General features: G+C 51.7%; 1 protein-coding gene across 2 annotated transcripts in view; it reads right to left on the reverse strand.

Moving 5' to 3' along the window:
• Positions 1-2,682: 2,682 nt before the first annotated feature.
• Positions 2,683-26,283, reverse strand: part of nfatc4 (nuclear factor of activated T cells 4) — a 31,393-nt gene continuing 7,792 nt past the window's right edge. The window contains exons 3-10 of one of the 2 annotated variants that reach the window (XM_063061293.1): positions 24,767-24,929; positions 16,511-16,704; positions 15,602-15,774; positions 13,322-13,462; positions 12,324-12,379; positions 10,588-10,714; positions 5,817-7,292; positions 2,683-5,116 (exon numbers count right to left, since the gene is read on the reverse strand). In XM_063061293.1, coding sequence (XP_062917363.1) covers positions 5,040-5,116; positions 5,817-7,292; positions 10,588-10,714; positions 12,324-12,379; positions 13,322-13,462; positions 15,602-15,774; positions 16,511-16,704; positions 24,767-24,929 — 2,407 coding nt within the window. In that variant the 3' untranslated portion in view covers positions 2,683-5,039. Of the gene's footprint in view, positions 5,117-5,816; positions 7,293-10,587; positions 10,715-12,323; positions 12,380-13,321; positions 13,463-15,601; positions 15,775-16,510; positions 16,711-24,766; positions 24,930-26,283 lie in introns of both variants that reach the window. The other variant, XM_063061292.1, reaches the window with a different exon arrangement.

The raw sequence follows: 26,283 nt of genomic DNA on the forward strand, positions 1-26,283 counted from the left end.
GATCCACGTCCCTCCCATTCTCTGCACATCTGCGTGTCTACCTTAGCAGCCTGTTAAACACCTCCATCATATCTGCTTCAACCAGCTTTCCCGGGAACCCTTTCCAAACACCCACTGCTCAGCATAAAGAAAACTCTGCCCCGCAAGAAAACCTCTTTACATTTTTCTCTCTCTCCCCAACCCTATGCCCTCTATTTAAATTTCCACAGTTGGGTGCTACCCTATCTAAGCCTTTTCAGATCGTATAGACCGTCTCGAGTCTTCCGTTCAGCCAGAGGGAAACAATCTAGGTTTTTCCAACCTCTCCTTGTAGCGCTTAATCTCTTATTCAGACAGAAAGGTACTGTTCCTTTTGCCGCCTGCTCCTGTAGGGTGGCTTCCATTGCAAGGAGTCCCAATCAGCACCTGGCTCTCGCCGCTGAGGTCATGCTCTGCCTTCCCGCTTTGGGAATGCGAAGAAAACGGAGGGGGCGTGGGGTTCGTGGTCAATACAGACGCTTGGCGTTCGGAGTGAAGACCGTCCTTGGTCTGGTTGGGGTCAGCAGAAGGCAAATGAACGAAGGGACCCCGTCAGGGTACAGGGCACTCCTGAAGTGGACGCACAGGAGGACGGGTCGAAATCTACGGGAACTATCGAAGCCGGCAAAGACAAATGCACCTAATGGTGCTCCAAGGGATAGAATGTTTGAGAAAAAGTTTGTCTTGCCTCTATCGGAGGTTTCCCACGCTGGGTGCATCACCTTCTGCCTCCCATGGCAGCGAATCTGAGAACTGGTGCATTTTCCCACTAATGCATGCCATAAAAGCACTGCTCCATGCATCAGCCCAGCTTGCAAACGTTTACTCACAGGGGCAGTGGTACTGGAAGGATACCCCGTTCCCAACAGCAACAATGGGGGGTCTTCACACCATGTTAGCAGCCGCCCAGTCCGCGGGCTGCGCGCACTTCGCGCCACGGCTGGCCACGCTTCCCCGTCCCCATAGTGATCCCAAGCCACGTGCCGATGCGATCCATTGTGACGCAATGGGGAGACGGCGCAGAAGCATACCCCATGGAGATGCGCGGCGTCACCTGAGTAACCGACCTCCGTCGCACCCCCCTCTCCACCCCACGCCGAACTGCACGGCGGGAGTTGTAGTCCACGCTCCCCCTTGCGTAACCATGTACTCAACCGGATCGCGGTCCCAGTGTCACTGCTGTCTACGTTTACTATGTACATGGTGCGTATATTACTATCGTATATATGTTACCGATAGATATAGTCCTGATGTTTTTGATGTTTGCGTTCATATACACAAGGTGCCGATCTCACTGCTGTATATATATGTGTATAATTCCCATATTATCCCCCATATATATCTCTGTACATATAGACCTGATGCCAGAACCCTCTGTTCCCTTATGAAGTAGACGCTGTATTGCTGGAGGTGCTTAAAGAAACGGCGGAGAGAGGAGAGAGGGGCGGGGGGGGGAGGGGGTAGTAAGAGAGAGGGGGAGAGAGAGATAGATAGATATGGAAGAGACTGGCTCACGCCACTGGCTTTATTTATTTATTTATTTATTTATTCATCTTACAAACAGCAACTGGAAGGACAGAGTAACGATTAACTGGGGATTTGGAACTAATGTCGAAGCCTGAATTTTACAGATGTTTAGTGTATACCTATATAAAAGACTCAGGAAATGACCTACTACCAACCAAGGAGGGGGAAAGAGGGAGGGGAGGGTAGAGGAAGGGAGAGGGAGGCGGGAGGGAGAGGGACAGGAGCCAGCACAGTAGAATCCTGAAGCTACAGAGAAGGAGTAAAGGGAAGGGAAGAGGGAGGGGGAGGAAAGAGGGTCGGAGGAAAAGGGGATAATAGACAATAGACAATAGGTGCAGGAGTGGGCCATTCAGCCCTTCGAGCCAGCACCACCATTCACTGTGATCATAGCTGATCATCCACAATCAGTACCCTTCTCCCCATATCCCTTGACTCCGCTATCTTTAAGAGCTCTATCTAACTCTTTTTTTGAAAGAATCCAGAGAATTGGCCTCCACTGCCTTCTGAGGCAGAGCGTTCCACAGATCCACAACTCTCTGGGTGAAAAAGTTTTTCCACAACTCCGTTCTAAATTGTCTACCCCTTATTCTTAAACTGTGGCCTCCGGTTCTGGACTCCCCCAACATCGGGAACATGTTTCCTGCCTCTAGCGTGTCCAATCCCTTAATAATCTTATATGTTTCAATCAAATCCCCTCTCATCCTTCTAAATTCCAGTGTATTCAACCCCAGTCTCTCCAATCTTTCAACATATGACAGTCCTGCCATCCCGGGAATTAACCTCGTGAACCTACGCTGCACTCCCTCAATAGCTAGACTGTCCTTCCTCAAATTTGGAGACCAAAACTGTACACAATATTGCAGGTGTGGTCTCACCAGGGCCCTGTACAGCTGCAAAAGGACCTCTTTGCTCCTATCAACACACATCAAAGTTGCTGGTGAACGCAGCAGGCCAGGTAGCATCTCTAGGAAGAGGTACAGTCGACGTTTCAGGCTGAGACCCTTCGTCAGGACTAACTGAAGGAAGAGTTACTCCCACTTTTAAATCCCTTACTAACTCTTCCTTCAGTTAGTCCTGACGAAGGGTCTCGGCCTGAAACGTCGACTGTACCTCTTCCTAGAGATGCTGCCTGGCCTGCTGCGTTCACCAGCAACTTTGATGTGTGTTGCTTGAATTTCCAGCATCTGCAGAATTCCTGTTCTTTGCTCCTATACTCAATTCCCCTTGTTATGAAGGCCAGCATGTCATTAGCTTTCTTCACTGCCTGCTGTACCTGCATGCTTACTTTCAGTGACTGATGAACAAGGACACCTAGATCTCATTGTACTTCCTCTTTTCCTTAACTTGACACCATTCAGATAATAATCTGCCTTCCTGTTCTTGCCACCAAAGTGGATAACCTCACATTTATCCACATTAAACTGCATCTGCCCACTCACCCTACCTGTCCAAGTCACCCTGCATTCTCATAACATCCTCCTCACATTTCACACTGCCACCCAGTTTTGTGTCATCTGCAAATTTGCTAATGTTACTTTTAATCCCTTCATCTAAATCATTTATATTGTAAATAGCTGCAGTCCCAGCACCGAGCCTTGCGGTGCCCCACTAGTCACTGCCTACCATTCTGAAAAGGACCCATTAACCTTTGTTTCCTGTCTGCCAACCAATTTTCTATCCATGTCAGTACCCTGGCCCCAATACCATTTGCTCTAATTTTGCACACTAACCTCCTATGTGGGACTTTATCAAAGGCTTTTTGAAAGTCAGGTACACTGCATCCACTGACTTTCCCATGTCCATTTTCATAGTTACAGTCTCAAAAAATTCCAGAAGATTAGTCAAACATGATTTGCTCTTCATAAATCCATGCTGACTCGGACCGATCCTGCCACTGCTATCCAAATGTGCTGCTATTACATCTTTTATAATTGATTCCAACATCTTCCCCACCACTGATGTCAGACTAACTGGTCTATAATTGCCTGTCTTCACTCTCCCACCTTTCTTAAAATGTGAGATAACATTAGCTACCCTCCAGTCCGCAAGAACTGATCCTGAATCTGTTGAACATTGGAAAATGATTACCAATGCATCCACGATTTCTAGAGCCACCTCCTTAAGTACCCTGGGATGCAGACCATCAGGCCCTGGGGATTAATGAACCTTCAGTCCCATCAGTCTATCCAACACCATTTTCTGCCTAATGCGAATTTCCTTCAGTTCCTCCGTTACCCTAGGTCCTTCGGCCACTATTACATCTGGGAGATTGTTTGTGTCTTCCCCAGTTAAGACAGATCCAAAGTACCTGTTCAGCTCATCTGCCATTTCCTTGTTCCCCATAATAATTTCATCCGTTTCTGTCTTCAATGGCCCAACTTTGGTCTTAACTAATTGTTTCCTCTTCACATACCTAAAGAAGCTTTTACTATCCTCCTTTATACAAACGTATTCTTGGCTAGCTTACCTTCGTACCTCATCTTTTCCCCCCGTATTGCCTTTTTAATTATCTTCTGTTGCTCCTTAAAAGTCTCCCAATCCTCTGGCTTCCCGCTCATCCTTGCTATGTTATACTTCCTCTCTTTTATTTTTATACTGTCCTTGACTTCCCTTGTCATCCACGGTCGCCCCTTACTTCCCTTAGTATCTATCTTCCTCTTTGGAATGAACTGATCCTGCACCTTCTGTATTGTTCCCAGAAATACCTGCCATTGTTGTTCCACTATCATCCCTGCTAGGGTATCTTTCAAGTCATCTTTGGCCAGCTCCTCCCTCATGGGTCCATAGTCCCCTTCGTTCAACTGTAATACTGACACTTCCGATCTTCCCTTCTCCCTCTCAAATTGTAGATTAAAACTTATCATATTATGGTCACTACCTCCTAATGGCTCCTTTACCTCGAGTTCCCTTATCAAATCTGGCTCATTACACAACACTAAATCCAGGATTGCCGTCTCCCTGGTAGGCTCTAATACAAGCTGCTCTAAGAATCCATCTCTGAGGCATTCCACAAACTCCCTTTCTTGGGGTCCAGTACCAACATGATTTTCCCAGTAGCATGTTAAAATCTCCCATAACAAGACGGGGCGAGGAAGAGGGGAAGGGGATGGGAAGGACGGGGAGGGAAGGGGGAGGAAGGAAGGAAGAAGAGGGCGGGAGGGCGAGCGAAAGAGGAAAGGGAGGGGGCTGTGGGAAAGTTCGGGGTTTTGCGGGAGGGAGACTTTAGCTACTACGGCCAGGACGTACAACCACCTCACCCACCGGCTGCTGCGAGGCCGGCAGAGGCACTTGGGATCCCGCTATGCTGACACAATGACACAAAAAACTCCACCTGGGTGGGGGAGGTTGGTGGTGGCGGCGAAGGAAGTTTATAGGAACGGAAAGTTCAAGGGAGTGAGCCGGGATGCCTCATCACGCCAGGACCGCTTCCACCCAAAAGTCAAACCCGACGCCCCTGGCGTTCTGGAACCGATTGGCGGAGATCCCGCCCGCAGTCATGGCTCTTCCGTCCGTGTCTTTGTCCGTAAGGATTCTGGGGCGTCCGAGAGGTCCCATCCGATAATCTCGTTCACTGTGGGAATGGAAAGAAGATAGAAGATGGGAGTTCGGAACTCAGGCCAGGCAAACTCAAACACCCACCGCGCACTGTCTCGTCACACACTCCCAGGAACAGGCCGGACCCACCCTCGTCATATTTGATCATCCATTATGGAGGGAGGGGAACATGGAGGGGGGAGGATCTCCTAGTAAGCTTACCCCCGGGGCTGACCCAGTTAGCTATCCGTGGGTCCCGGAGGCGGGAAGTGGAGTGTCCTGCCCGGGCTGACTCCCCCGGCCAGGCAATTTTCCGGGGGGACTTCCGTGCCAGAGTATTCCTGAAGAAAGAACGCATTGACTCCAAGGGTACGGTGGAGGTGTTTTGAGGCCGCGAGATGCCGCAGAGGATAAATGACATCCAAGATCAGGATAAAATTTAGTCTGTTTCTGTCACTGTATTTGTGTTTTTATACAGTCGTAGTGTAAAGTTGCAACGAATGCATTTTAAATAAAAGGGAGAAGGTCAGACACGGGGTGAGGCTTCCTCCACACCGACCCGTCACGCTCTCCCCAAGACAGGGTCAGACACAGCGTGAGGCTCTGTCCGGATCGTCCCTTCTCGCATTCCCAGGGACAGGGTCAGACACAGGGTGGCGCTTTCTCCGCGCTATGGCTCGGCTTTGACCCCAAAAGGCAAACGATCGGGCTCTTAAAAGGGACCGCGCCCCACCTACCGTCGTCTAGCGTGATCCCCTGGATCGGGATGGCGCCGAAGGAGACCTCGCACTCCGCGATCTCTCCCTCCTCCTCCCCTGCCCCTCCCTTCTCTCCGGCGTCCCGCGGTACTCCCCGGCAGCCAGTGGTCGGGTCGCGAGATCCCGGACACCCTCGCGCCTCGATCGCGAGGGGGTGGGCGGTCGCCTGTCCGCCAGTCTCCGGAGCCCGGTGTGGGGAGTACGTGAGAGGGGAGTGGGAGACCAAGGGGGGGAGTCTTGGGTGGGACGGGCAGCGGCTTCCTGGACGCGGTTGGTCGGCTAGAGTTTGCGGCGCTTCACAGCCGTGGGTACCTGTCTGGGGACTGGTCGAGAGCGGACCCTGGCCAGGTCGCGCGAAGCCGGCGGGTACGGGACGTATTGTGCCGATCTGGGTGAGAGGGTGCCCGTGGGGGGCTCGAGTTACCAGTCTACCGGCGATGGTGTGAGCAGATGTGTGTCCTTGATGGGATCGGGCTAGCAACGGGCATTGGTGATTGGTCGCTAATGGCATCTCTTGGTTGGGTCGGCTCAACGGATGACTATGGTTGAGGTTCTCCAATCGGGGCCCAGGGTTGTGCTGGGCCTGCGGCTGGCATTGGTCATCGATAGCCATGTGGTGAGCTCGACTGGGCTGGGTCATCGGTAAGAAGGGGAGCTCAAGAGGCAATGGGTGCCCTTGGTGCTGCCGGGTTAGTGGCTGGCAGTGGTCACCAGTGACCAGTTGGTGCTCTCGGTTGGGTTGGGTCCATGGTTGGCTGTGGGTGGTGTGAACCACTCGCTGTTCTTGATTTGGCTGGGTCAATTGGTCCCCCTGGTAGGTTTGGGTTAGCAGCTGGCTTTGCTCACCAGGAGCCAATGGGTGCCTTTGGCTGGGTTGGTTCAATGGTTGACCGTGACTGGTGTGGGTCACTTGGTGCACTTGGGTCAATGGTTGGCACTGTTCACCAGTATTGAACAGGTGCTCTTGGTTGGGTTGGATCAATGGTTGACATTGGTCACTGCAACAAAATGAGTGTCCTTGGTTGGGTTGGGTCATCTGTTGGCTCTGGTCATTGGAAGCCAATGTGAGCCCTTGGTTGGTTTGGGTCAACTGTTGGCTCTGGTCATTGTGAGCCAATGGGTGCCCTTGGTTGTGTTGGGTTAATGACTTACTCTGGCTGGTCTGAGGCAATTGGTTGGGTGGGGCCAACAGTTGCCCGTAGCTAGGACAGGTGAAGGGAAGGCTAGGGTCACCTCTCCTCAGGACTTCATTGTCTTTGGCCAGGCTGGAGTGGAGACCCCTGGAGCACAGGATCCCAGAGGGTACCAGGAGGGGGCGACTCTCAGTAAGCCCCTCGGGGGACAGGAAACCTGGGAAAGGTGGGGAGTTCGGGCCAGAGGCGAGCCGGGTAGAAGGGGGGGTTGCCGAACTATGTCCCGTCTGCAGGTCCTGGGACGACTCTTCTTTGACATACACTAGAAGGCAGAGATCACAGTTTCTATGAGACACTGGTGTTGATAGCCACCCACAATCCCCACCCTCCCATCCCACATGGAGTGGAGGGGAGCTCAGGAGCATGAGCCCCTAATCACTGCGAGAACAGGAGTGGAGAGATGGCTGGGACCCCACCTTCCACAAACAGTCCCTGCGAAGAGATCTCACCCTGTGATTTTATGGGTTTTCTCAGAATGCTCTACCAATATCATATCTCCCCTCCACCTCACAGAAACAGGCCCTTTGGCCCAACTTGTCAATGCTTCCCCCTGCATCTAAACTGAACCCATATGCCCATATTAGGAACATATTCCCCACATCTAAATGCCTCTTGGTTGTATCTGATTCCTCCACCACCTCTAGTAACATGTTGAAAATATCATACTCTCTGTGTGAAATACACTTGCCCCTCAGCTCTCCTTTAAACCTCTATCCCCTCCCCTTAAACCTACTCCTCGTGTTTGATACCCTGGCCATAGGAAAAGAGACTGAACCTGCAGTATCTCCTCTCTTTATGCCTCTTCCAGACCTCTATTAGTCACCCTTCACTTTGGGGAAACAGTCCCATCCTGTCCAGTCTCTTCTTATAACCAAACTCCACCCAGTCTTGGTAGCACCTAGGGAAATCTCCTCTGCACTCTCTTTAACACAACTATTTACTCTTCCTGTAGTGCGGTGACCGGAAATGCACACAGTGCTCCGGATGTGGTCTGACTAGTATTGTGTAAAGATAGAACATCACATCCCAGCTCTTGTACTCAGTGCACTGACTAATAAGACCATAAGGCATAGGAGGAGAATTAGGCCATTCAGCCCATCGAGTCTGCTCCGCCATTCCATCATAGCAGATCCCGGATCCCATTCAACCCCATACACCTGCTTTCTTGCCATATCCTTTGATGTCCTGACTGATCAGGAAACAATCAACTTCTGCCTTGAATACACGCCTGGACTTGACCTCTACTGCAATCTGAACTAGAGCATTCCACAGATTTACTACTCTCTGTCTAAAAAAAATCCTCCTTACTTCTGTTTTAAAGGATCACCTCTCAATTTTAAGACTGTGCCTTCTAGTTCTGGACACTCCCACCATAGGAAAGATCCTCTCTACATCATATCTAGTCCTTTCACCATTCAGTAGGTTTCAATGTAATCCCCCTGCATTCTTCTAAATTCCGGTGAGTACAGGCCCAAAGCTGCCAAACGCTCCTCATATGTTAACCCCTTCATTCACAGAACAATCCTTGTGAAACTCCTCTAGACTCTCTCCAATGACAACACATCCCTTTTGAGATATGGGGCCAAAACTGTTGACAATACTCCAAGTGTGGCCTGGCTAGTGTCTTATAAAGGCTCAACATTATCTCCTTGCTTTTATATTCTATTTCCCTTGAAATAAATACCAACATTGCATTTGCCTTCTTTACCACAGACTAACATATAAATTACTTTTCTGGGAGTCTTGCACAAGGACTCCTAAGTCTCTCTGCACCTCTGATGTTTGAACCTTCTCCCCATTTAGATAGTAGTCCACACTATTGTTCCTTTTACCAAAATGCATTATCATACATTTCCCTGCACTGTATTCCATCTGACACTTCTTTGCACATTCTTTCAATTTGTCTAGGTCCTGCTACAATTGCATTACATCCTCAGCACTACCTGCCCCTTCACCCATTTCGTATCATCTGCAAACTTTGCCACAAAGCTATCAATTCCATTATCTAAATCTTTGACAAACAATGTGAAAAGTAATGATTCCAATACTAACCCCTGAGGAACACCACTAGTCACTGGCAGCCAACCAGAAAAGGTCCCTTTTATTCCCACTTGCTGGCTCCTGCCTGTCAGCCAATCCTCTATCCATGCCAGTACATTTCCCATAATGCCGTAGCATTTTTATCTCATTAAGCAGCCTCGTGTGAGGCATGTTATCAAATGTCTTCTGAAAATCCAAGTAAATGAGATCCACTGCCTCTCCTTTGTCCACCCTGTTTGTTACTTTCTTGAAAATTTGCCAGGCAAGATTTCCCCTACAGAAACCATGCTGACTTTGATTTATTTTATCATTGGTCTCTAAGTACCTCGAAACCTCATCCTTAATAATAGACTCCAGCACTTTCCCAACCACTGATGTTAGGCTAACTGGCCTATAATTGCCTTTCTTTTGCCTTCCTCCTTTCTTAAAGAGTGGAATGACATTTGCAGTCCACCGGGATCATGCCAGAATCAAGTGATTCTTGAAAGATCTTGACGAATGCATCTGTATCTCTTCAGCAACCTCCCTCAGGACTCTGGGATGTAGTCCATCAGGTACAGGTGACTTATCCACCTTAAGACCTTTCAGTTTGGCTAGCACTTTTTCCTTGGTAATAGCAATGGTACTCACTCCTGCTTCCTGACACTCACAGACCTCTGGCAACCTGCTGCTTCCACAGTGAAGAGGGATGCAAAGTAATGAAGGCAGGCATGCTATTCGCCATCTTCACCACTTTCAGAGAGCTATGGACCGGGACCGCTACATTCCTACCGCTCTCCGTACACGTCCTACCCCTATGTGACTTCCCAATGCACATCACCTTGCATAAGTGGGGAAATGCTCTGCGCAAGTGGTGACTGCGAGAAACTGCAGAGAGTTACGGGCACGTCACAGGAACCAGCCTTCCCTCCACAGACTCTGTCTACACTTCTCACAACCTCTCTAAATCAGCCAGCATAATCAAAGACCCCTCCCCACCCCGAACAATCTCTCTCCTCCTGCCTCCAGTCAGTGGGAGGGGGCAGAATATACAAAAGCCTGAAAGTACATACCACCAGCTCAAGGACAGTTTCAACCTTGCAGATTTAAGACTATTGAATGGTTCTATAGTACAATAAATTGGACTCTTGGCCTCGTAAGCTAACTCATTGTGATCTTGCACCTTATTCCTTATCTGCCCTGCACGTCCCCCGCAGCTGTTACACTTCATTACCCCAACTGTGTAATGATTTGATCTGTATGAATAACATACAAGATAAGCTTTACACTGTACCTCGGCAAAGTGACAATCTCCCCTTAAAACTACACCCGTCTAGTTTCCAATACCCCTCCCTCGGGGAGAGAGACCTTCTCTACCCTTTGTGCGGCTCACAGGAAGGAATTTGATTCTGAAGTGTGGATTCATTACAAGTGAGGGACTGAGGTTCCACAGAGGGCAGAGAGGAGGAGGGGGCACTGGGCCTTCTCGTTTCTGGGGAGGGGGCATTCGGGGAACATGCACTTGGCAGGTAACTCACCCGGGACATAGCAAAAACTCTGGGGAGGGCTCCTCTTCCTTCTGCCATTACAGACCAGGAAACAGACGTGTGCAGTGCTGGTGAGGGACTGGTTGTGGTAAGGCGGAACCTCGGCCACGATGTTGCTCTGTAGAGGGGAAGGAGAGAGGGAATGGGGAAAGCAGCAAATCAAAGAGGAGGGGAGAGGCAGGGGAAGGGGAGAGGAGCAGAAGGGGAGAGAGAGGGGAAAGGGGGAGGCAGGAGAGAGAGAGAGGGAATGAGGAGCAGGGAGAGGGAATTGGAAGGAAAGGGAATGGGGAAGTAGGGAGAGGGGAAAGAGGAGAGGGAAGAGGGGAGAGGGGAGGAGAGGAATAGGGAAAGAGGAGAGGGAAGGGGAGAGGGGTAGGAGAGGAAAGGGGAAAGAGGAGAGGGGAGAGGGGGAGGAGAGGAATAGGGGAAGAGGAGAGGGAAGAGGAGAGGGAAGAGGAGAGGGAAGAGGGGAGAGGGGGAGGAGAGGAATAGGGGAAGAGGAGAGGGAAGAGGAGAGGGAAGAGGAGAGGGAAGAGGGGAGAGGGGGAGGAGAGGAATAGGGAAAGAGGAGGGGGAAGAGAGGAGAGGGGGAGGAGAGGAAAGGGGAAAGAGGAGAGGGAAGTGGGGAGGGGGGACAGTTGGAAGGAGGGAGGAAAAATGGCAAGAGGTCGTGTGAGAAGGAGAGGAGGGTGCAAGCGAGAGGGGGAGAGGTAGGGGAGGGGTGAGGGCAAAATGGAAGAGAGGGAGAGGGGTGAAGGGAAGAATGGGAGGGGAAGGGTGAGAGGAAAGGGTAGAGTCAGAAGGACAGAGAGTGGGGAGAGAGAAAATGAAGGCGGATGGGATGGATTATGGAAGGGTGAGGAAATGGAGGGGGGAGAGAGGGAAAGGAACAGAGAAAATGACAGACAAGGGGAGAGTGTGCGAGAGAGGTAGAGGGTGTACATGAAATCGAGAGGAGGGAAGGAAATTGTGAGGGAGAGGGAGAGTGGAACAAATAGGTGGGCATGACAGAGTGGACAGAAAGAGTGAAGAGCAGGGACAGGAGTGAGAAAGAGGGAGAGAGACAGAGAAACAATAAGTGTTTTAAACTGGCCAGCAGAGGGAGCTGAAACACAAACGCAGAGAGAGCAGGGAGTTTTGTGCACAGAAACCCAGGAGTGGGTTGCAGGCTGACATTTTATCAGGGGATTTAAGGGGGTATATACACAAGGACAGACTTCCAGAGTGAGTTACAGGCTGGGATCTAATCACAGGCTTCTGGGGGCTTATATATAGAATAATTCTGCCATGCACAGTCCCAAACCCTGCTACAAAAGGAGGAGGGTTGGGTACAGGGCTAGTGACCCCATCCTTAAAATAACTCAGAACTACTGAAATGCCAACAGTAGCTCCAAAGAACTCATCTCCGAGGGAGGAAGGCTCTTTGCCCAGAAGACAGAGGAAGTCATGTGGTGAAACTGGAAGCCAGAAGGTTGATCGACCCTGGACAGGGGACTCTGGCGAGCTGCTGTTGGAGATCGGGGTGATGGGCTTAAGAAGAATAATACTGTATATAGAGTTACAGGCTGGGATCTAATCCATCTTTTGCAGGGACATGGGGAAGAAGGGAGAGACACCGGTCTCTCTGCGGGGTACGGGGGTTGGCTATACAATGGGCTTTCCTCATGCCATTGCGGGACAGCCAGTCCTAGAGTTCAGTGCCAAGGGGGTGAAAGGACGACTCTTACCTCTGTGGTCTCTGCACTGTCGATCTTGGCCTCTACCTCCCAGCGCATTCGTCCATCTGTGGGGAGAAATGTGACAGTGTGTCTTTCCATCTGACACACTCCCTCCCACTCCCTCCAATGCCCTTCTCTCCCTCCTTCCTCTCTCCCTGTCTCTAATCCTACGACCCCATCTTCCTCTGCTCTCCCCTGTCTCCAACATCCCCCTCCTCTTCTCCTGTCTCTAATCCCCTCCTGTCCCCTTCTCCACTCGCCCACCTCTCTCCCTCTCTTGCCATCGCCCCTCCCCCAAATTGCCCTCTCCCCCTCCCCTTACACCTACTCCCTATAAATAAACCCATCTGAAATTCCACTGAGGGAGGTGGGAGGCGAGGGAGGAGAAAATGTGTTGAGTAAGAGGAAGAGGGAGTGAGGGGACAGGTGGACCCGAGGGAGAGAGGGTGAGAGAGAAGGTTGAGTTGGGTGAGGGGGGAGGAGAAGGAAAGGGTGAGGGGTAGAGAGTGAGGAAGGAGGGAGAGGTGAATGAGGGGGAGAGTGAAGGAGAGAGTGAGGCAGATGGTGTAGGAGGAGGAGTGTTGAGGTTGAGGGAAGGGAGGCTGTGAGAGGAGAGAATTGAGGATGAGGGGGCAGTCAGTGGTGGGTGGAGAGATCCGAGGGGGATAGAGAGAATGCCACCCACCTAACCAACCCCCCCCCTGTGGTCACCCCATCCCTCCTCCTCACCTGAGATCACTACCTTCCTCCTCGAGTTAACCCCTCCCTGAGTTCACCGCTCCCTCCCCGCCGCCCATCTCTCTTTATCTGGGTCACCCCATTCTTCCACAATTCCCTCCCTGTGTTCACCCCCACCCTAGGGAATCCGTGTGGTCACCTCTCCTCTCCACCCCTATTGCCCCACCCCATTGTCACCCACGTCCCCATTCTCCCAGTTATCTACCCACTGCCTTGGTCCCTCCCAGCGGATAGCCCACATCCCCCCAGGGTCAGTCCCCCATCCATACCTGGCCCTTTCTCGGTGAAGATGACCCTGGAGGTAGGCAGAAAGTTGCAGCCGGTGATGACCAGCCTCTCTCCCCCCGACACTGGGCAGGACATCGTGTTGTAGCTCCCCACCTGGGGCAGCTCGTGAGCCGATCGCTGAGCTGGAGGGGGAAGGTGGGGTGGGGGAGAGCAAACGAAAGGGTGCAGAGTGTGAGGGGTTGCGGTGAGAGGGCACAGCGTGGGGTGAAATGAGCGGGGCAGGGACGGAGGGCAAGTGCAGGTCAGTGTGGTGGAGGTTGGAAGGGTGATAAGTTTTACTGGGGGAGAGGGGACCGTCTCTACAGACCCTCAAAGGTTTCGTCAGGAGGATCATCCAGCACAGAAGCCGGGTTTTAAGCCCACCGTAGTCGCTCCTACTCCCTCTATCTGCATTGATTCCATTTGCCCTCTTTAGGACGGCATGCTTCCATGCCTTGCACTAACTAAATCCCTCTTGGTTGTATCTCTGTCAACTGCTCTGCTAGAACCTTCCAGGTATCAGTTCCTCTCTTACCCCCTCAGATTTCATTAAAACTCTTCCCTCTCCCCATAACCAACCCACTCCCCCCCCCCCCCCGCTTTAGATATAGACTCCTCTACTCTGGGTGAAAAAGAGCATCCAGTTTATCCAAACCCCACATCTTTCAAGCATTTGGCCCATATCCCCAGTCACCTTTCCTATCCATGTACCCGTCCAAATGTCTTATAAACATTGTAACTGTCCCCACCTCTACAGCACCTTCTCTGGCAGCTGTTTCCACACACCAACCTCCTAGAGAAATGAAAATAGAAAAGAACTGAGACGCAAAGGGACCTGGGAGTCCTTGTGCAGGACTCCTTAAAGGCTTATTTGCAGGATGAGTCTGTGGTAAGGAAGGCAAACCCGAGGTTAGCATTCTTTTCAAGAGGACTTGAGTATAAAAGCAAAGATCTAATATTGAGACTTTATAAAGCACTGGTGAGGCCTCACTCGGGGTACCTTGAGCAGGTTTGGGCCCCTTACCTTAGAAAGGATTTGTTGAAACTGGAGTGGGTTCAAAGGAGGTTCATGAAGATGATTCCAGGGTTGAATGGCTTGTCATATGAAGAATATCTGATGGATCTGGACCTGTATTCACTAGAATTTCAGAAGAATGAGGGGTAACCTGATTGGAACCTATAGAATGGTGAAAGGCCTTGATAGAGTGAAAGTGGAGAGGATGTTTCCTACAGTGGGAGAGTCTAAGACCAGAGGACACAGCCACAAAATGGACGGGTATCTTTTTAGAACAGAACTGACAAGGGATTTCTTTCGGCAGAGAGTGGTGAATCTGTGGAATTCATCGCCACAGGCAGCTGTGGAGGTCAAGTCTTCATGTGTATTTAAGGCAGAAGTTGAGAGGTTGATAGATTCTTGATTGGTCAGGGCATGAAGGGATACAGGGAGAAGGCAGGAGATTGGGGCTGAGAGGAAAGTTAGATCAGCCATGATGAAATGGTGGTGCAAACTCGATCGGCCAAATGCCCTAATTCTGCTCCTATGTCTTATGGTCTCCTCTGTTTGCTAAAACTAACCCCTCATGACCCCCTTAAAACTTTCCTTTCTCACCTTAAACCTGTGCTCTCTCATTCTCGAGTCCCCTATCCTAGGGAAAAGACGGTTACCATCCACCTTATCCATGGCCCTCACGATTTTATAAACCTTTATCAAATCACCCCTCAGCTCCCTTTGTTCCTGTCTCTCCTTATAACTGAAGTTCTCAGTCCTGGCAACATCCTGGTGAATTGTTGTTGTACCATCTCTAAGCTTCAGTTCTCCAGTCTGTGTTAGCTTTCAAACCAAGCCCAATCCTCTTTTAAAAACCTTATACCACCGCTCACCCCCCACATTCTCATCAACACTGGGAAAGAACTCACAGAGGCGGATTAACCCACCAACCACACATTTCTGGGACATGAGATGAAAGGGACATGGGGTCAGAGAGAGAGAATGCAAACTTCACACACACACACACACACACACACACACACAGCTGGAGGTGGGACCTGGAGCCACAACAGCCTTATGCACTGTGCTGGGAGAGCAGGGGGAGACAGGCTGGTGTAGTAACCCCAAGGAGAGCCAGTACACACACAATGGATGTGAGCTGAGAACAGGATCAGTGCTGTGCAAGAGAAGGAGGGAGGCTCCGTCAGGAATCAAGATGAAACTGAGTTGGGGAGGGGGGTGATAACAGAGGGCTGGATGTCAGTGTGGGGTGAAGGATGCTTCAACCACTCACAGCACTCAATTGGGACGGAGGACACCTGCAACGAGACGACCTTGCCTCCAGACTGTGGAATGTGGACACGAAAGACCAGACGCACACGGGTGTTCTTCCTGCCGATGTCTGTCTCGCCCTTCCGCAGCTCAATGTCAGAATTCCGAAGCTTCAGGATCCCCGCGCAATCTATACTGTGGGGTTTAAAAGTTTCAGATGTTCAGTGAGGCTCCCTCCACACCGTCCCATCACCATCCCGTCACACACTCCCAGGGACAGGGTCAGACAAAGGGTGAGGCTCCCTCCACACCATCCCGTCGCACACACCCAGGGACAGGGTCAGACACAGGGTGAAGCTCCCCCCACACCGTCCCGTCACACACTCCCAGGGACAAGGTCAGACAAAGGGTGAGGCTCCCTCCACACCGTCCCGTCACACACACCCAGGGACAGGGTCAGACACAGGGCGAGTCTCCCTCCACACCGTCCCGTCACACACACCCAGGGACAGGGTCAGACACAGGGTGAGGCTCCCTCCACACCGTCCCGTCACACACTCCCAGGGACAGAGTCAGACACAGGGCGAGTCTCCCTCCACACCGTCCCGTCACACACCCAAGGACAGGGTCAGACACAGGGTGAGGCTCCCTCCACACCGTCCCGTCACACACTCCCAGGGACAGGGTCAGACGCAGGGCGAGTCTCCCTCCACACCGTCCCGTCACACACTCCCAGGGACAGGGTCAGACTCCCTCCACACCGTCCCGTCACACACTCCCAGGGACAGGGTCAGACGCAGGGCGAGTCTCCCTCCACACCGTCCCGTCACACACTCCCAGGGAAAGGTCAGACGCAGGGCGAGTCTCCCTTCACACCGTCCCATCACAGACTCCCAGGGACAGGGTCAGACACAGGGTGAGGTGACATTACTTGGCCGTCATGTTGTTTTCGGGGAGGAGAGGCACCTCCAGGATCTTGGTTGTGTTGACCAGTGCTTCCTGGCTGGAGGTGGTGACCATCTTCCCACTGATCCGATGGATCTGGTAGAAGGCGTGGGGCCTGAGATTCCGGTCATCCGCTGTGCCAATGAACATCTGGAGAGTAAGGGGCTGCTCCGCATACCCCTGCAGCTGGATTAGGGAGGAGGGGGGTGAAGGAGTAACAAAGAGAAGGTTAAAAACCTGCTCCACACTGGGTCGCTGAGCATCACTGAACGTCCCCACTGGAGATTCAGTGAATCTTTCTGCTAGGGACAAACTGAATGTCTGCACTGGGCTCTCACTGTAATTCAGTGCATGGTCTTCCCTGAATCTCCCTGCCGAGGCCTCACTGAACCTCTACCCTTTGGTCTCCTGAATCTCTGCACCAGGGCCTCTCTGAAACTCTGTGCTGGAGCCTCTGAAACTCTGTGCTGGGGCCTCTCTGAAACTCTGTGCTGGGGTCTCTCTGAAACTCTGTGCTGGAGCCTCTGAAACTCTGTGCTGGGGCCTCTCTGAAACTCTGTGCTGGGGCCTCTCTGAAACTCTGTGCTGGGGCCTCTCTGAAACTCTGTGCTGGGGTCTCTCTGAAACTCTGTGCTGGAGCCTCTCTGAAACTCTGTGCTGGGGCCTCTCTGAAACTCTGTGCTGGGGCCTCTCTGAAACTCTGTGCTGGGGCCTCTCTGCAGCTCTGCGCTGGAGCCTCTCTGAAACTCAGTGCTGGGGCCTCTCTGAAACTCTGTGCTGGAGCCTCTCTGAAACTCTGTGCTGGAGCCTCTTTGAAACTCTGTGCTGGGGCCTCTCTGAAACTCTGTGCTGGAGCCTCACTGTACTGGCTGGGGCCTCTCTAAAATTCATTGAATGCACAATTGGATAGTCCCCACCAGTAAAACGTGCCCTATTGCATTTAGGCCCGTTGGGCCCACTTCTGCCTCTACAGCCGCTGCCTGACCTGCTGAACATTTCCAGAACTTTCCGTTTCTGGTTCAGGCCCAGAGGCATCCTTCCCTAGGGTTGAAGCAACCAGAGTCAGATGTAGCAGCCTCTTCCCAAGTGTGGGGAGACTGTGGTGCCAACAGTCCAGCCCTGACCCCTTCCACAATTATGGAGGAAGGAAAAAAAGCCCTATCTGAGGCGGCCCAAGTGGAGGTGGAGGAGGAGCAGGAGGATGGAAAGGGGATTATGGAGGGTCACTTTCCCAGAATTCACAGAGGCAGAGACAGCACCCTACCTTAGACATAGGCCCTGCAGAAACCACCCTCCTCCACCCACCCAGTAGTCCCTGGAAAATGAGGCAAGGCTGTTGTGGAGGGTCACTGCTCCCAGAATGCACAATGAAAGGCAGGGACCTTGCTACGACTCCCACACACGGAGGAGCGGGAGAAGACAGAAGAGGGTGAGGAGGTTATGGACAGTCACTATTTCCAGAATATTCTGGGGCAGAGGAAAGGCCCTGCACGAAACATCGGCCCCTGCTACACTGCCTCCCCCACTGACACAAGGCCCTGGTGCAGGAGGAGAGCGAGGGGGTTATGGAGGGTCTCTGCTCTGTGAATGCACTGGGAAGGAGAAAGGGCCCAGCCGAGGCAGAGTGTGGGTGGTGAGGAGGTGGGTAAACTGTTTGTCTGTTTGCTGCCAACATCTGTTCAGAATGAAAAGTGGTTACAGATGTTCAGAGTTGTGTTGTTTTCTGATTTGCATGTGGGAAAGGGGAGGGGGTAGAGACGGAGGGACGGGGATGGCGAGGAAGTGGAAAGAGAGGAGAGGAGAGGGGTGGGGAGAGAGGGGTGAGGGGCAAGAGAGAGGAGACGGAGAGGGCAGACAGAACGAAGAGAGAAAGAAGTGATTTGAAGAGTGAGGAATACATGATCGGGGGAGGAGAGAGGTAATTGATAACTAGAGAGAGAAGGAAGGAGAATGAGAGAAGAGGGAGGGAGAGAAATAGATGGGGGAGAGAGACAAGTGATTGAAAATGGGAGGGGAAAGAGGTAATTGAGAGAGATGGTGGATATACAGAGAAGAAGGCAAGAGAGAGGGAAGGAGAGTATGATATTAAGGGTGAGAGAGGGGGAGAGAGTGAAAGAGAGAGATGAAGAGATTGAATCAGAGAGGTAATCAGTGAGAGTGGCGAGTTGAGAGAGGGAAGCAGGGCATTTGCGTGAGAGAGGCTGAGAGAGCCTGCGATGATTGAGGCCAGCTTTTACCCGAAGAGGAGAGGGAGAGGCTGCGAACTGGGAAAAATTCCAATGTCAGCATGCCCGTGCCCCCCTGATCATGGACAGAAACAGCAAACGTGGAGGGAGGGAGGGAGGGAGAGAGGAGAGGGAAGGGGAGATTTGGGAGAGGGATGGGGAGAGGCAGGGGAAGAGTGGGGAGTAAAGGTGGAGGAGGGAGAGAGAGTGAGTGGTATAATCCCTCCTCCTTCTATCTCCCACTCTCCCCTTTCCCTCTGACTCCCTCCCACTCCCCTTTCTCCCTCCTTCTCTCTGCCCCAACTACCCACTCCCTACAGCTCTGCTTCCCTCTCCCTCTACCTTTCACTCACTTCTTCCCTCACTCTCCCACTCTCGTCTCTCCCTCTGCCTCCCTACTTCCCTTTCCCTCCCTCTCATCCTTTACTCTTCATCTCTCCCTTACTCACCATCCCTCCCTCCACCCGTTCTACTCTGTCTCTGCCTCTCTCTGACTGGGGAGAGACAGGAAGGAGGGGGTTAAATCCTTCTGACTGAAACAGCCCAGCCATGTCCCTGGAAAGTGGAGACTAAAATTAAAAACTGTTGTTGAGTTAAGTTCTACGAGCAGTTCTAGGGCCGACTGCCAGTCTACGTCACACACGCAACCAGGTCTCCGCTGAATTCTTAACCAGTTAAACACCAGCCTGGAAGTGTGCCTAGGATTCAATAACCCATGAATCATGGGGACATCCTTGTCCCTGATAGAGTGTGGGTGGGCCGGTGTGGAGGGAGCCTCACCCTGTGTCTGACCCTGTCCCTGGGGGTGTGTGACGGGACGGCATGGAGGGAGCCTCACCCTGTGTCTGACCCTGTCCCTGGGAGTGTGTGACAGGACAGTGTGGGGGGAGCCTCACCCTGTGTCTGACCCTGTCCCTGGGAGTGTGTGATGGGACGGTGTGGAGGGAGCCTCACCCTGTGTCTGACCCTGTCCCTGGGGGTGTGTGACGGGACGGTGTGGAGGGAGCCTCACCCTGTCCCTGACACTGTCCCTGGGAGTGTATCAGGATGATGTGGAGGGAGCCTCACCCTGTGTCTGACCCTATCCCCAGGAGTGAGTGATGGGACGGTGTGGAGGGAGTCTCACCCTGTGTCTGACCCTGTCCCTGGGAGTGTGTGACGGGACAGTGTGGAGGGAGCTTCACCCTGTGTCTGACGGGACAGTGTGGGGGGAGCCTCACCAAGTGTCTGACCCTGTCCTTGGGTTTGTGGGACAGGACAATGTGGAGGGAGACTCACCCTGTGTCTGACCCTGTCCCTGGGAGTGTGTGATGGGACGGTGTGGAGGGAGCCTCACCCTGTGTCTGACACTGTCCCTGGGAGTGTATCAGGACGATGTGGAGGGAGCCTCACCCTGTGTCTAACCCTGTCCCTGGGAGTGTGATGGGACGGTGTGGAGGGAGCCTCACCCTGTGTCTGACCCTGTCCCTGGGAGTGTGTGACGAGACGGTGTGGAGGGAGCCTCACCCTGTGTCTCACCCTGTGTCTGACCCTGTCCCTAGGAGTGTGTTACGGGACGGTGTGGAGGGAGGCTCACCCTGTGTCTGACCCTGTCCCTGGGAGTGTGGGACAGGACAGTGCGGAGGGATCTTCACTCTGAAAGTCATTACAGATCTCTCATTGGATGAATCTTTTGGCTACCCGGTGAACTATTTCAAATATTTCTACAGGAAACCACACCAAATTCTTTCATTGTAAAAAAAAATATTAAATTTGACATCATCTGTCGATGATTACATCTGGAAATTGGTCCCAATCCTCTGAAGTTTTCTGAGCCATCTGTTGGTGTTCAGAGGTCAGGCCCAGAACCTTATTGACGTCAGCACACTGGGGAATGAGGGGCGTGTTCATCTTTGCCCGCACATTACAGGCATCGTCAACAGAAAGCAGACCCCAGCAAGTTTCCATCGCCATCCCTCTCCCTCTCACCCCACCCCTCACCTCCTACTGCTGTGCCCTCCTTCCAACCCCTCCCTCTGCCTTCTTCTCTCTCACTGTCTCTCCCTCCCAAATTTGTGGACAATACAAAGATATGTGGAGGAGCATCTAACTTTGAGGGAACAGAGTCTGCAGAAGGACTTGGGCAGATATGGAGAATGGGCAAAGAAATGGCAAATGGAACAGAGTCAGGAAGTGTGTGGAATGAGAACTGTGTAAATTGGTGGTTTGCGGTTGGCATGAATTTGACAGGCTGAAGGGTCTGTTTCCATACTATACACCTCTATTTATAAATGGGGAGCTCATTCAGAAATCAAAGGTGCAAAGTGTCTTGGGGAGTCAGTGCAGGATTCCTTGAAGTTAATTTGCAGGCTCAGTGGGTGACAAGGAAGGGAAATACCTTAAACACCTACGCTCTGTCCGCCAGAGAAAACAGGATCTCCCAGTGGCCACACATTTTAATTCCACATCCCATTCCCATTCTGACATGTCTATCCACGGCCTCCTCTACTGTAAAGATGAAGCCACACTCAGGTTGGAGGAACAACACCTTATATTCCGTCTGGGTAGCCTCCAACCCGATGGCATGAACATTGACTTCTCAAACTTCCGTTAATGCCCCACCTCCCCTTCACACCCCCATCCCTTATTTATTTATTTTATATATTTTTTATTTTTCACCCTTTTTTTCTCTCTCTCTTTTTTCTCCCTCTGTCCCTCTCACTATAACTCCTTGCCTGCTCTCTACCTTCCGGGCTCCCCTCCCCCCTTCTCTCTCTCCCCTGGCTTCCCGTCCCACAGTCTTCTCCCTTCTCCAGCTCTTAGATCCACCTCTCCCCTCCTGTCTTCTCCTATCATTTCAGATCTCTCCCTCCCCCTCCCACTTTCAAATCTCTTACTATCTCTTCCTTCAGTTAGTCCTGACGAAGGGTTCCGGCCCGAAACGTCGACTGTACCTCTTCCTACAGATGCTGCTTGGCCTGCTGCGTTCACCAGCATTTTATCTGTGTGTAAACACAAAATAATCTGCAGATGCTGGGGTCAGAGCAACACTCACAACACGCTGGAGGAACTCAGCAGGTCGGGCAGCATCTGTGGATAAAGATCGGTCGACGTTTTGGGCCGGAACCCTTTGTCAGGACTGTAGGGGGGAAAGGGCAGAGGCCCTATAAAGAAGGTGGGGAGAGGGTGGGAAGGAGAAGGCGGGAAGGTTCCAGGTGAAAAACCAGTAAGGGAAAAGAAAGATAAAGATAAAGGGGTGGGGGAGGTGATGGGCAGGAAAGGTGAAGAAAGAATAGGGGAAAACACAATGGGTAGTAGAAGGAGGCGGATCCATGAGGGAGGTGATAGGCAGCTGGGGGAGGGGGCAGAGTGTTTGTGTGTGTTGAAGGGAAATACAATGTTAGCATTCATTTTGAGAGGACTGAGATGTAAACTTAAATATAAATATGTAATTCTGAGGCTTTATCAGGCATTGGTCAGACCACATTTAGAGTGACATGAGTAGTTTTTTGGGCACCTTATCAAAGAAAGGATGCACTGGTATTGGAGAGGGTCCAAAGAATGTTTACGAGAATGATCCTGGGAATGAAATGGTTAATATATGAGGAGCTTTTGATGGCTCTGGGCTTGTACTAGCTTGGGTTTAGAAGAATGAGTGGAGAATCTCATTGAAACCGACTGAATATTGAAGGGCCAAGATAGAGTGGACAGGAAGGTTCGGGCCAGGGGATAAAGCATCAGAATAGAAGGATACCCCTTTGGAACAGAGGTGAGGAGCAATTTCTTTAGCCAGAGGGTGTTGAATCTGTGCAATTCATTGCCAAAGACTGTTGTGGAGGCTAAATCATTGGGTGTATTTAAAGCAGAGGCTGATGATCTTGATTAGTAAGAGTATGAAAGGTTGTGGGGAGAAGGCAGGAAAATGGGATTGAGAGGGAAAATAAATCAGCGGTGCACTCCTGATGGGTTAAATAGCTGAATTCCACTCCTACGTCTTATGGTCTTCACCCGTCAACCTGTGACACTCTGTCCATCTCCCAGCTTCTCCCCCCTTTCTGTCTCAACAAAGAAAGGCGTTGGGGGGGGGGCTAAAAGGCAGGATCTCCAGGTGGCCATCCACTTTCTGCCTGGAATATCCATGAACATAGATTTCTCTAACGTACGGTAAATTCTTTCACCATCCCCCTTCCGCCACTTTTTACCTCTCCCTTCCGTTCTCCATTCTGCTGACCTTCTCCTCCTTTCTCCTCTCCCACCCTCATTACTTGCCCATCACCTCCCCTCTGGCTCCCCTCCTCCTTCCTCTTGTACTACAGCCCATGGTCCTGTCCCGTGAGATTCCGCACTCTTCAGCCCTCTACTTCTCCCATCTAGTTCCAGCTTCTTGCATCATCCGCTTCCCCCCCACCCCCAACCCTGGCCCCCAACCACCCACCCACACACATTCACCCAGAAGTGACTGGACACCATCTATTCCAGCAGACTCAGGAGGAAAGCAATCAGCATATAGACACCACACACCCCGGCCACTCCCTGTCTGACCCGCTGCCATCCAGCAGAAGGTTCAGGACTCTAAAAGCCAGAACAAATAGACTGAGGAACAGCCTCTATCCCAGAGCTGTGGCCTCCATCACACCACTCCCACAGAACAATGACTGAAACTGTGAGCACACACATGCATACACAAGGATTCAAATACTTGCACTAACAGCACTTTGTGCATTACTGTGATATTCTGCTGCTGCTGCAACTTATTTTCTGCTACTTATCTATTTAATACTGTTTTTATATTACTGTCTAGTTTTTATCTACCGCTTTATTTAATTGCCTGAGAGGAAGCCAAACAGAGGTTCATTGTACCTATGTATAATGACAATAAAGATCATTCAATTCAATTCAGTTCAATTCAGTTCAAAGTGCGAAGCTGGGACGTGACAGGCTGAAATGGTAAAGGGCTGAAAGAGAAGGAATCTGCTTGATCTATGTCACCTATCATCTTAAACACCCTTGAGAAATCACCTCTCATCCTTCTTTGCTTCCTAGCTCACTCAATCTGTCCTCATAAGATGTGCCTTCTAATGCTCTGCACCCTCGCTATATCCTTATACCCTTCCTATAATGAAAAGACCAGACCCAAACATCGTACTCCCAAGCGTGGTCTAGCCAGTTGTCCCACTGCCTCCTGGCTCTTGAACTCAATCCCCCAGTTAATGAAGGCCAACACACCATACACCTTCTTAATAACCCCATTAATATGCATGACAACTTTGAGGGATCTACTAACATGGGCCCCAAGATCCCTCTGTTTCTCTACACTTGTGCAGAAGGAGAGACGGGGTGGGGGGGGGGGAATGGATAACCAACAATGGAAAGTTCAGTGTTAATCCCATGACGGTATAGACCATCCAGGCAGATCATGGGGTGCTGCTGCTCACTTATGCTGGGCTCCACCCTGACAGTGGACAGACAGGTCGGTGTGGGCATGGTGAGGGGAGTCAAAGAGATCATAGCTTCCTAACCCTAATGATAATGATGACGGAGAGGGGCAGAAAGGGGTGTAGGGGTAGAAAGAGAAAGAAAGGGAGAGGTGGGGGAGGACAGAAAGGGGAAAGGTAGGAGAGAGAGAAAGGGGAAAGAGGGGAGAGAGAGATGAGGAGAAAGGGAGGAGAGGAACAGTGGGGTGAAAGAGAGGGGAGGGAGAAAGAGAAACCATTGAATGGTAGGGCAGATTTGATGGGATGAATGGCCTAATTCTGCTCCTATGCCATATGGTCTGACAGCTAAGCCCCTGAAATTCTCAACCCCGACCACAAATGAAAATGCAAAGATCACATAAACAGCCTCTGGCGGGCTGACATTGACAAGGTTCACGGCTTCAGAGGGAATGTCTGAGCACAGGATGAAAGTTGCACTGTCAGTGATTTAAACACTGCCGGGGGCTGGGGCTGGTTTGGTGGGATTCATCCTTGAGGTTCGGCTGGGGGCTGTTTCAAGGGCGCGCTGCTTTAAGGCTGGGTCCTGCAGGCACGGACGCTCACCTTGATGACAGGGTGACCCGCGGCCAGGGCCTTGACCGCTCCGCGGCTACCTTCCGTCTCGTAGTGTGCCCGGTGGTGAGGCTTGGGCTGCAGCAGCATTTTCAGCTCCAGCTGGTTGAAGTGGCTCGGCAGCGGCCAGTCCAGAGGAGGGAGAGCACAGGCCCTGTGGGAAACAGACAGAGAGAGAATGAATGTGTGTGTGTGAGAGAGAGAGAGACTGAAAATGAGAGAGTGAATGTGTGGATGTGTGTGTGATGGAAAGAGAGAGTGAGGGAGCATAAGTTAGTGAATGTGTGTGTGGAGAGAGAGAGAGAGAGGGAGAGAGAGAGTCAATGTGCAAGAGAGTGAAACAGAGTGAATGTGGGTAAGACAGAAAGAACGTGAGAGTTAAACACAAAGTGAGAGAGTGCATGTGTGTGAAAGTGTGAATCGGAGAGAAAGACAACAAAGTGAACGTGTATGAGAGTGTGAATCTGAGAGAAAGAGAAACAAAGCGAATGGGGGGGAGAGACAGTAAATGTGAGAAAGGGAGCACGTGAATATGTGTGAGAAAGAGATCTGCAGACTGACAACAGACCCTGAGGGAGGAATATCGGCACAGTGACTGGTCCCTCAGTCCCTCTCCCTCAAGAAGATATCTGTACACTGACCGGTGTCCCTCAGACCCTCTCCCTCAGGGGGATATCTGTACACTGACCGGTGTCCCTCAATCCCTCTCCCTCAAGAAGATATCTGTACACTGACCGGTGTCCCTCAGTCCCTCTCCCCTGGGGGAATATCTGTACACTGACTGGTGTGCCTCAGTCCCTCTCCCTCAGGGGGATATCTGTACACTGACCGGTGTCCCTCAGTCCCTCTCCCCTGGGGGAATATCTGTACACTGACTGGTGTCCCTCAGTCCCTCTCCCTCAAGAAGATATCTGTACACTGACCGGTGTCCCTCAGACCCTCTCCCTCAGGGGGATATCTGTACACTGACCAGTGTCCCTCAGTCCCTCTCCCCCAGGGGGATATCTGTACACTGACCGGTGTCCCTCAGTCCCTCTCCCCTGGGGGAATATCTGTACACTGACCGGTGTCCCTCAGTCCCTCTCCCCTGGGGGAATATCTGTACACTGACTGGTGTGCCTCAGTCCCCCTCCCTCAGGGGGATATCTGTACACTGACCGGTGTCCCTCAGTCCCTCTCCCCTGGGGGAATATCTGTACACTGACTGGTGTCCCTCAGTCCCTCTCCCTCAGGGGGATATCTGTACACTGACCAGTGTCCCTCAGTCCCTCTCCCTCAAGAAGATATTTGAACACTGACTGGTGTCCCTCATACCCTCTCCCTCAAGAAGATATTTGTACACTGACTGCTGTCCCTCAGACCCTCTCCCTCAGGGGGATATCTGTACACTGCCCGGTGTCCCTCAGTCCCTCTCCCCCGGGGGGATATCTGTACACTGACCGGTGTCCCTCAGTGCCTCTCCCCCAGGAGGATATCTGTACACTGCCCGGTGTCCCTCAGTCCCTCTC

The sequence above is a fragment of the Mobula hypostoma genome, chromosome 10, assembly GCF_963921235.1.
Source record: "Mobula hypostoma chromosome 10, sMobHyp1.1, whole genome shotgun sequence".
Taxonomy (NCBI): domain Eukaryota; kingdom Metazoa; phylum Chordata; class Chondrichthyes; order Myliobatiformes; family Myliobatidae; genus Mobula; species Mobula hypostoma.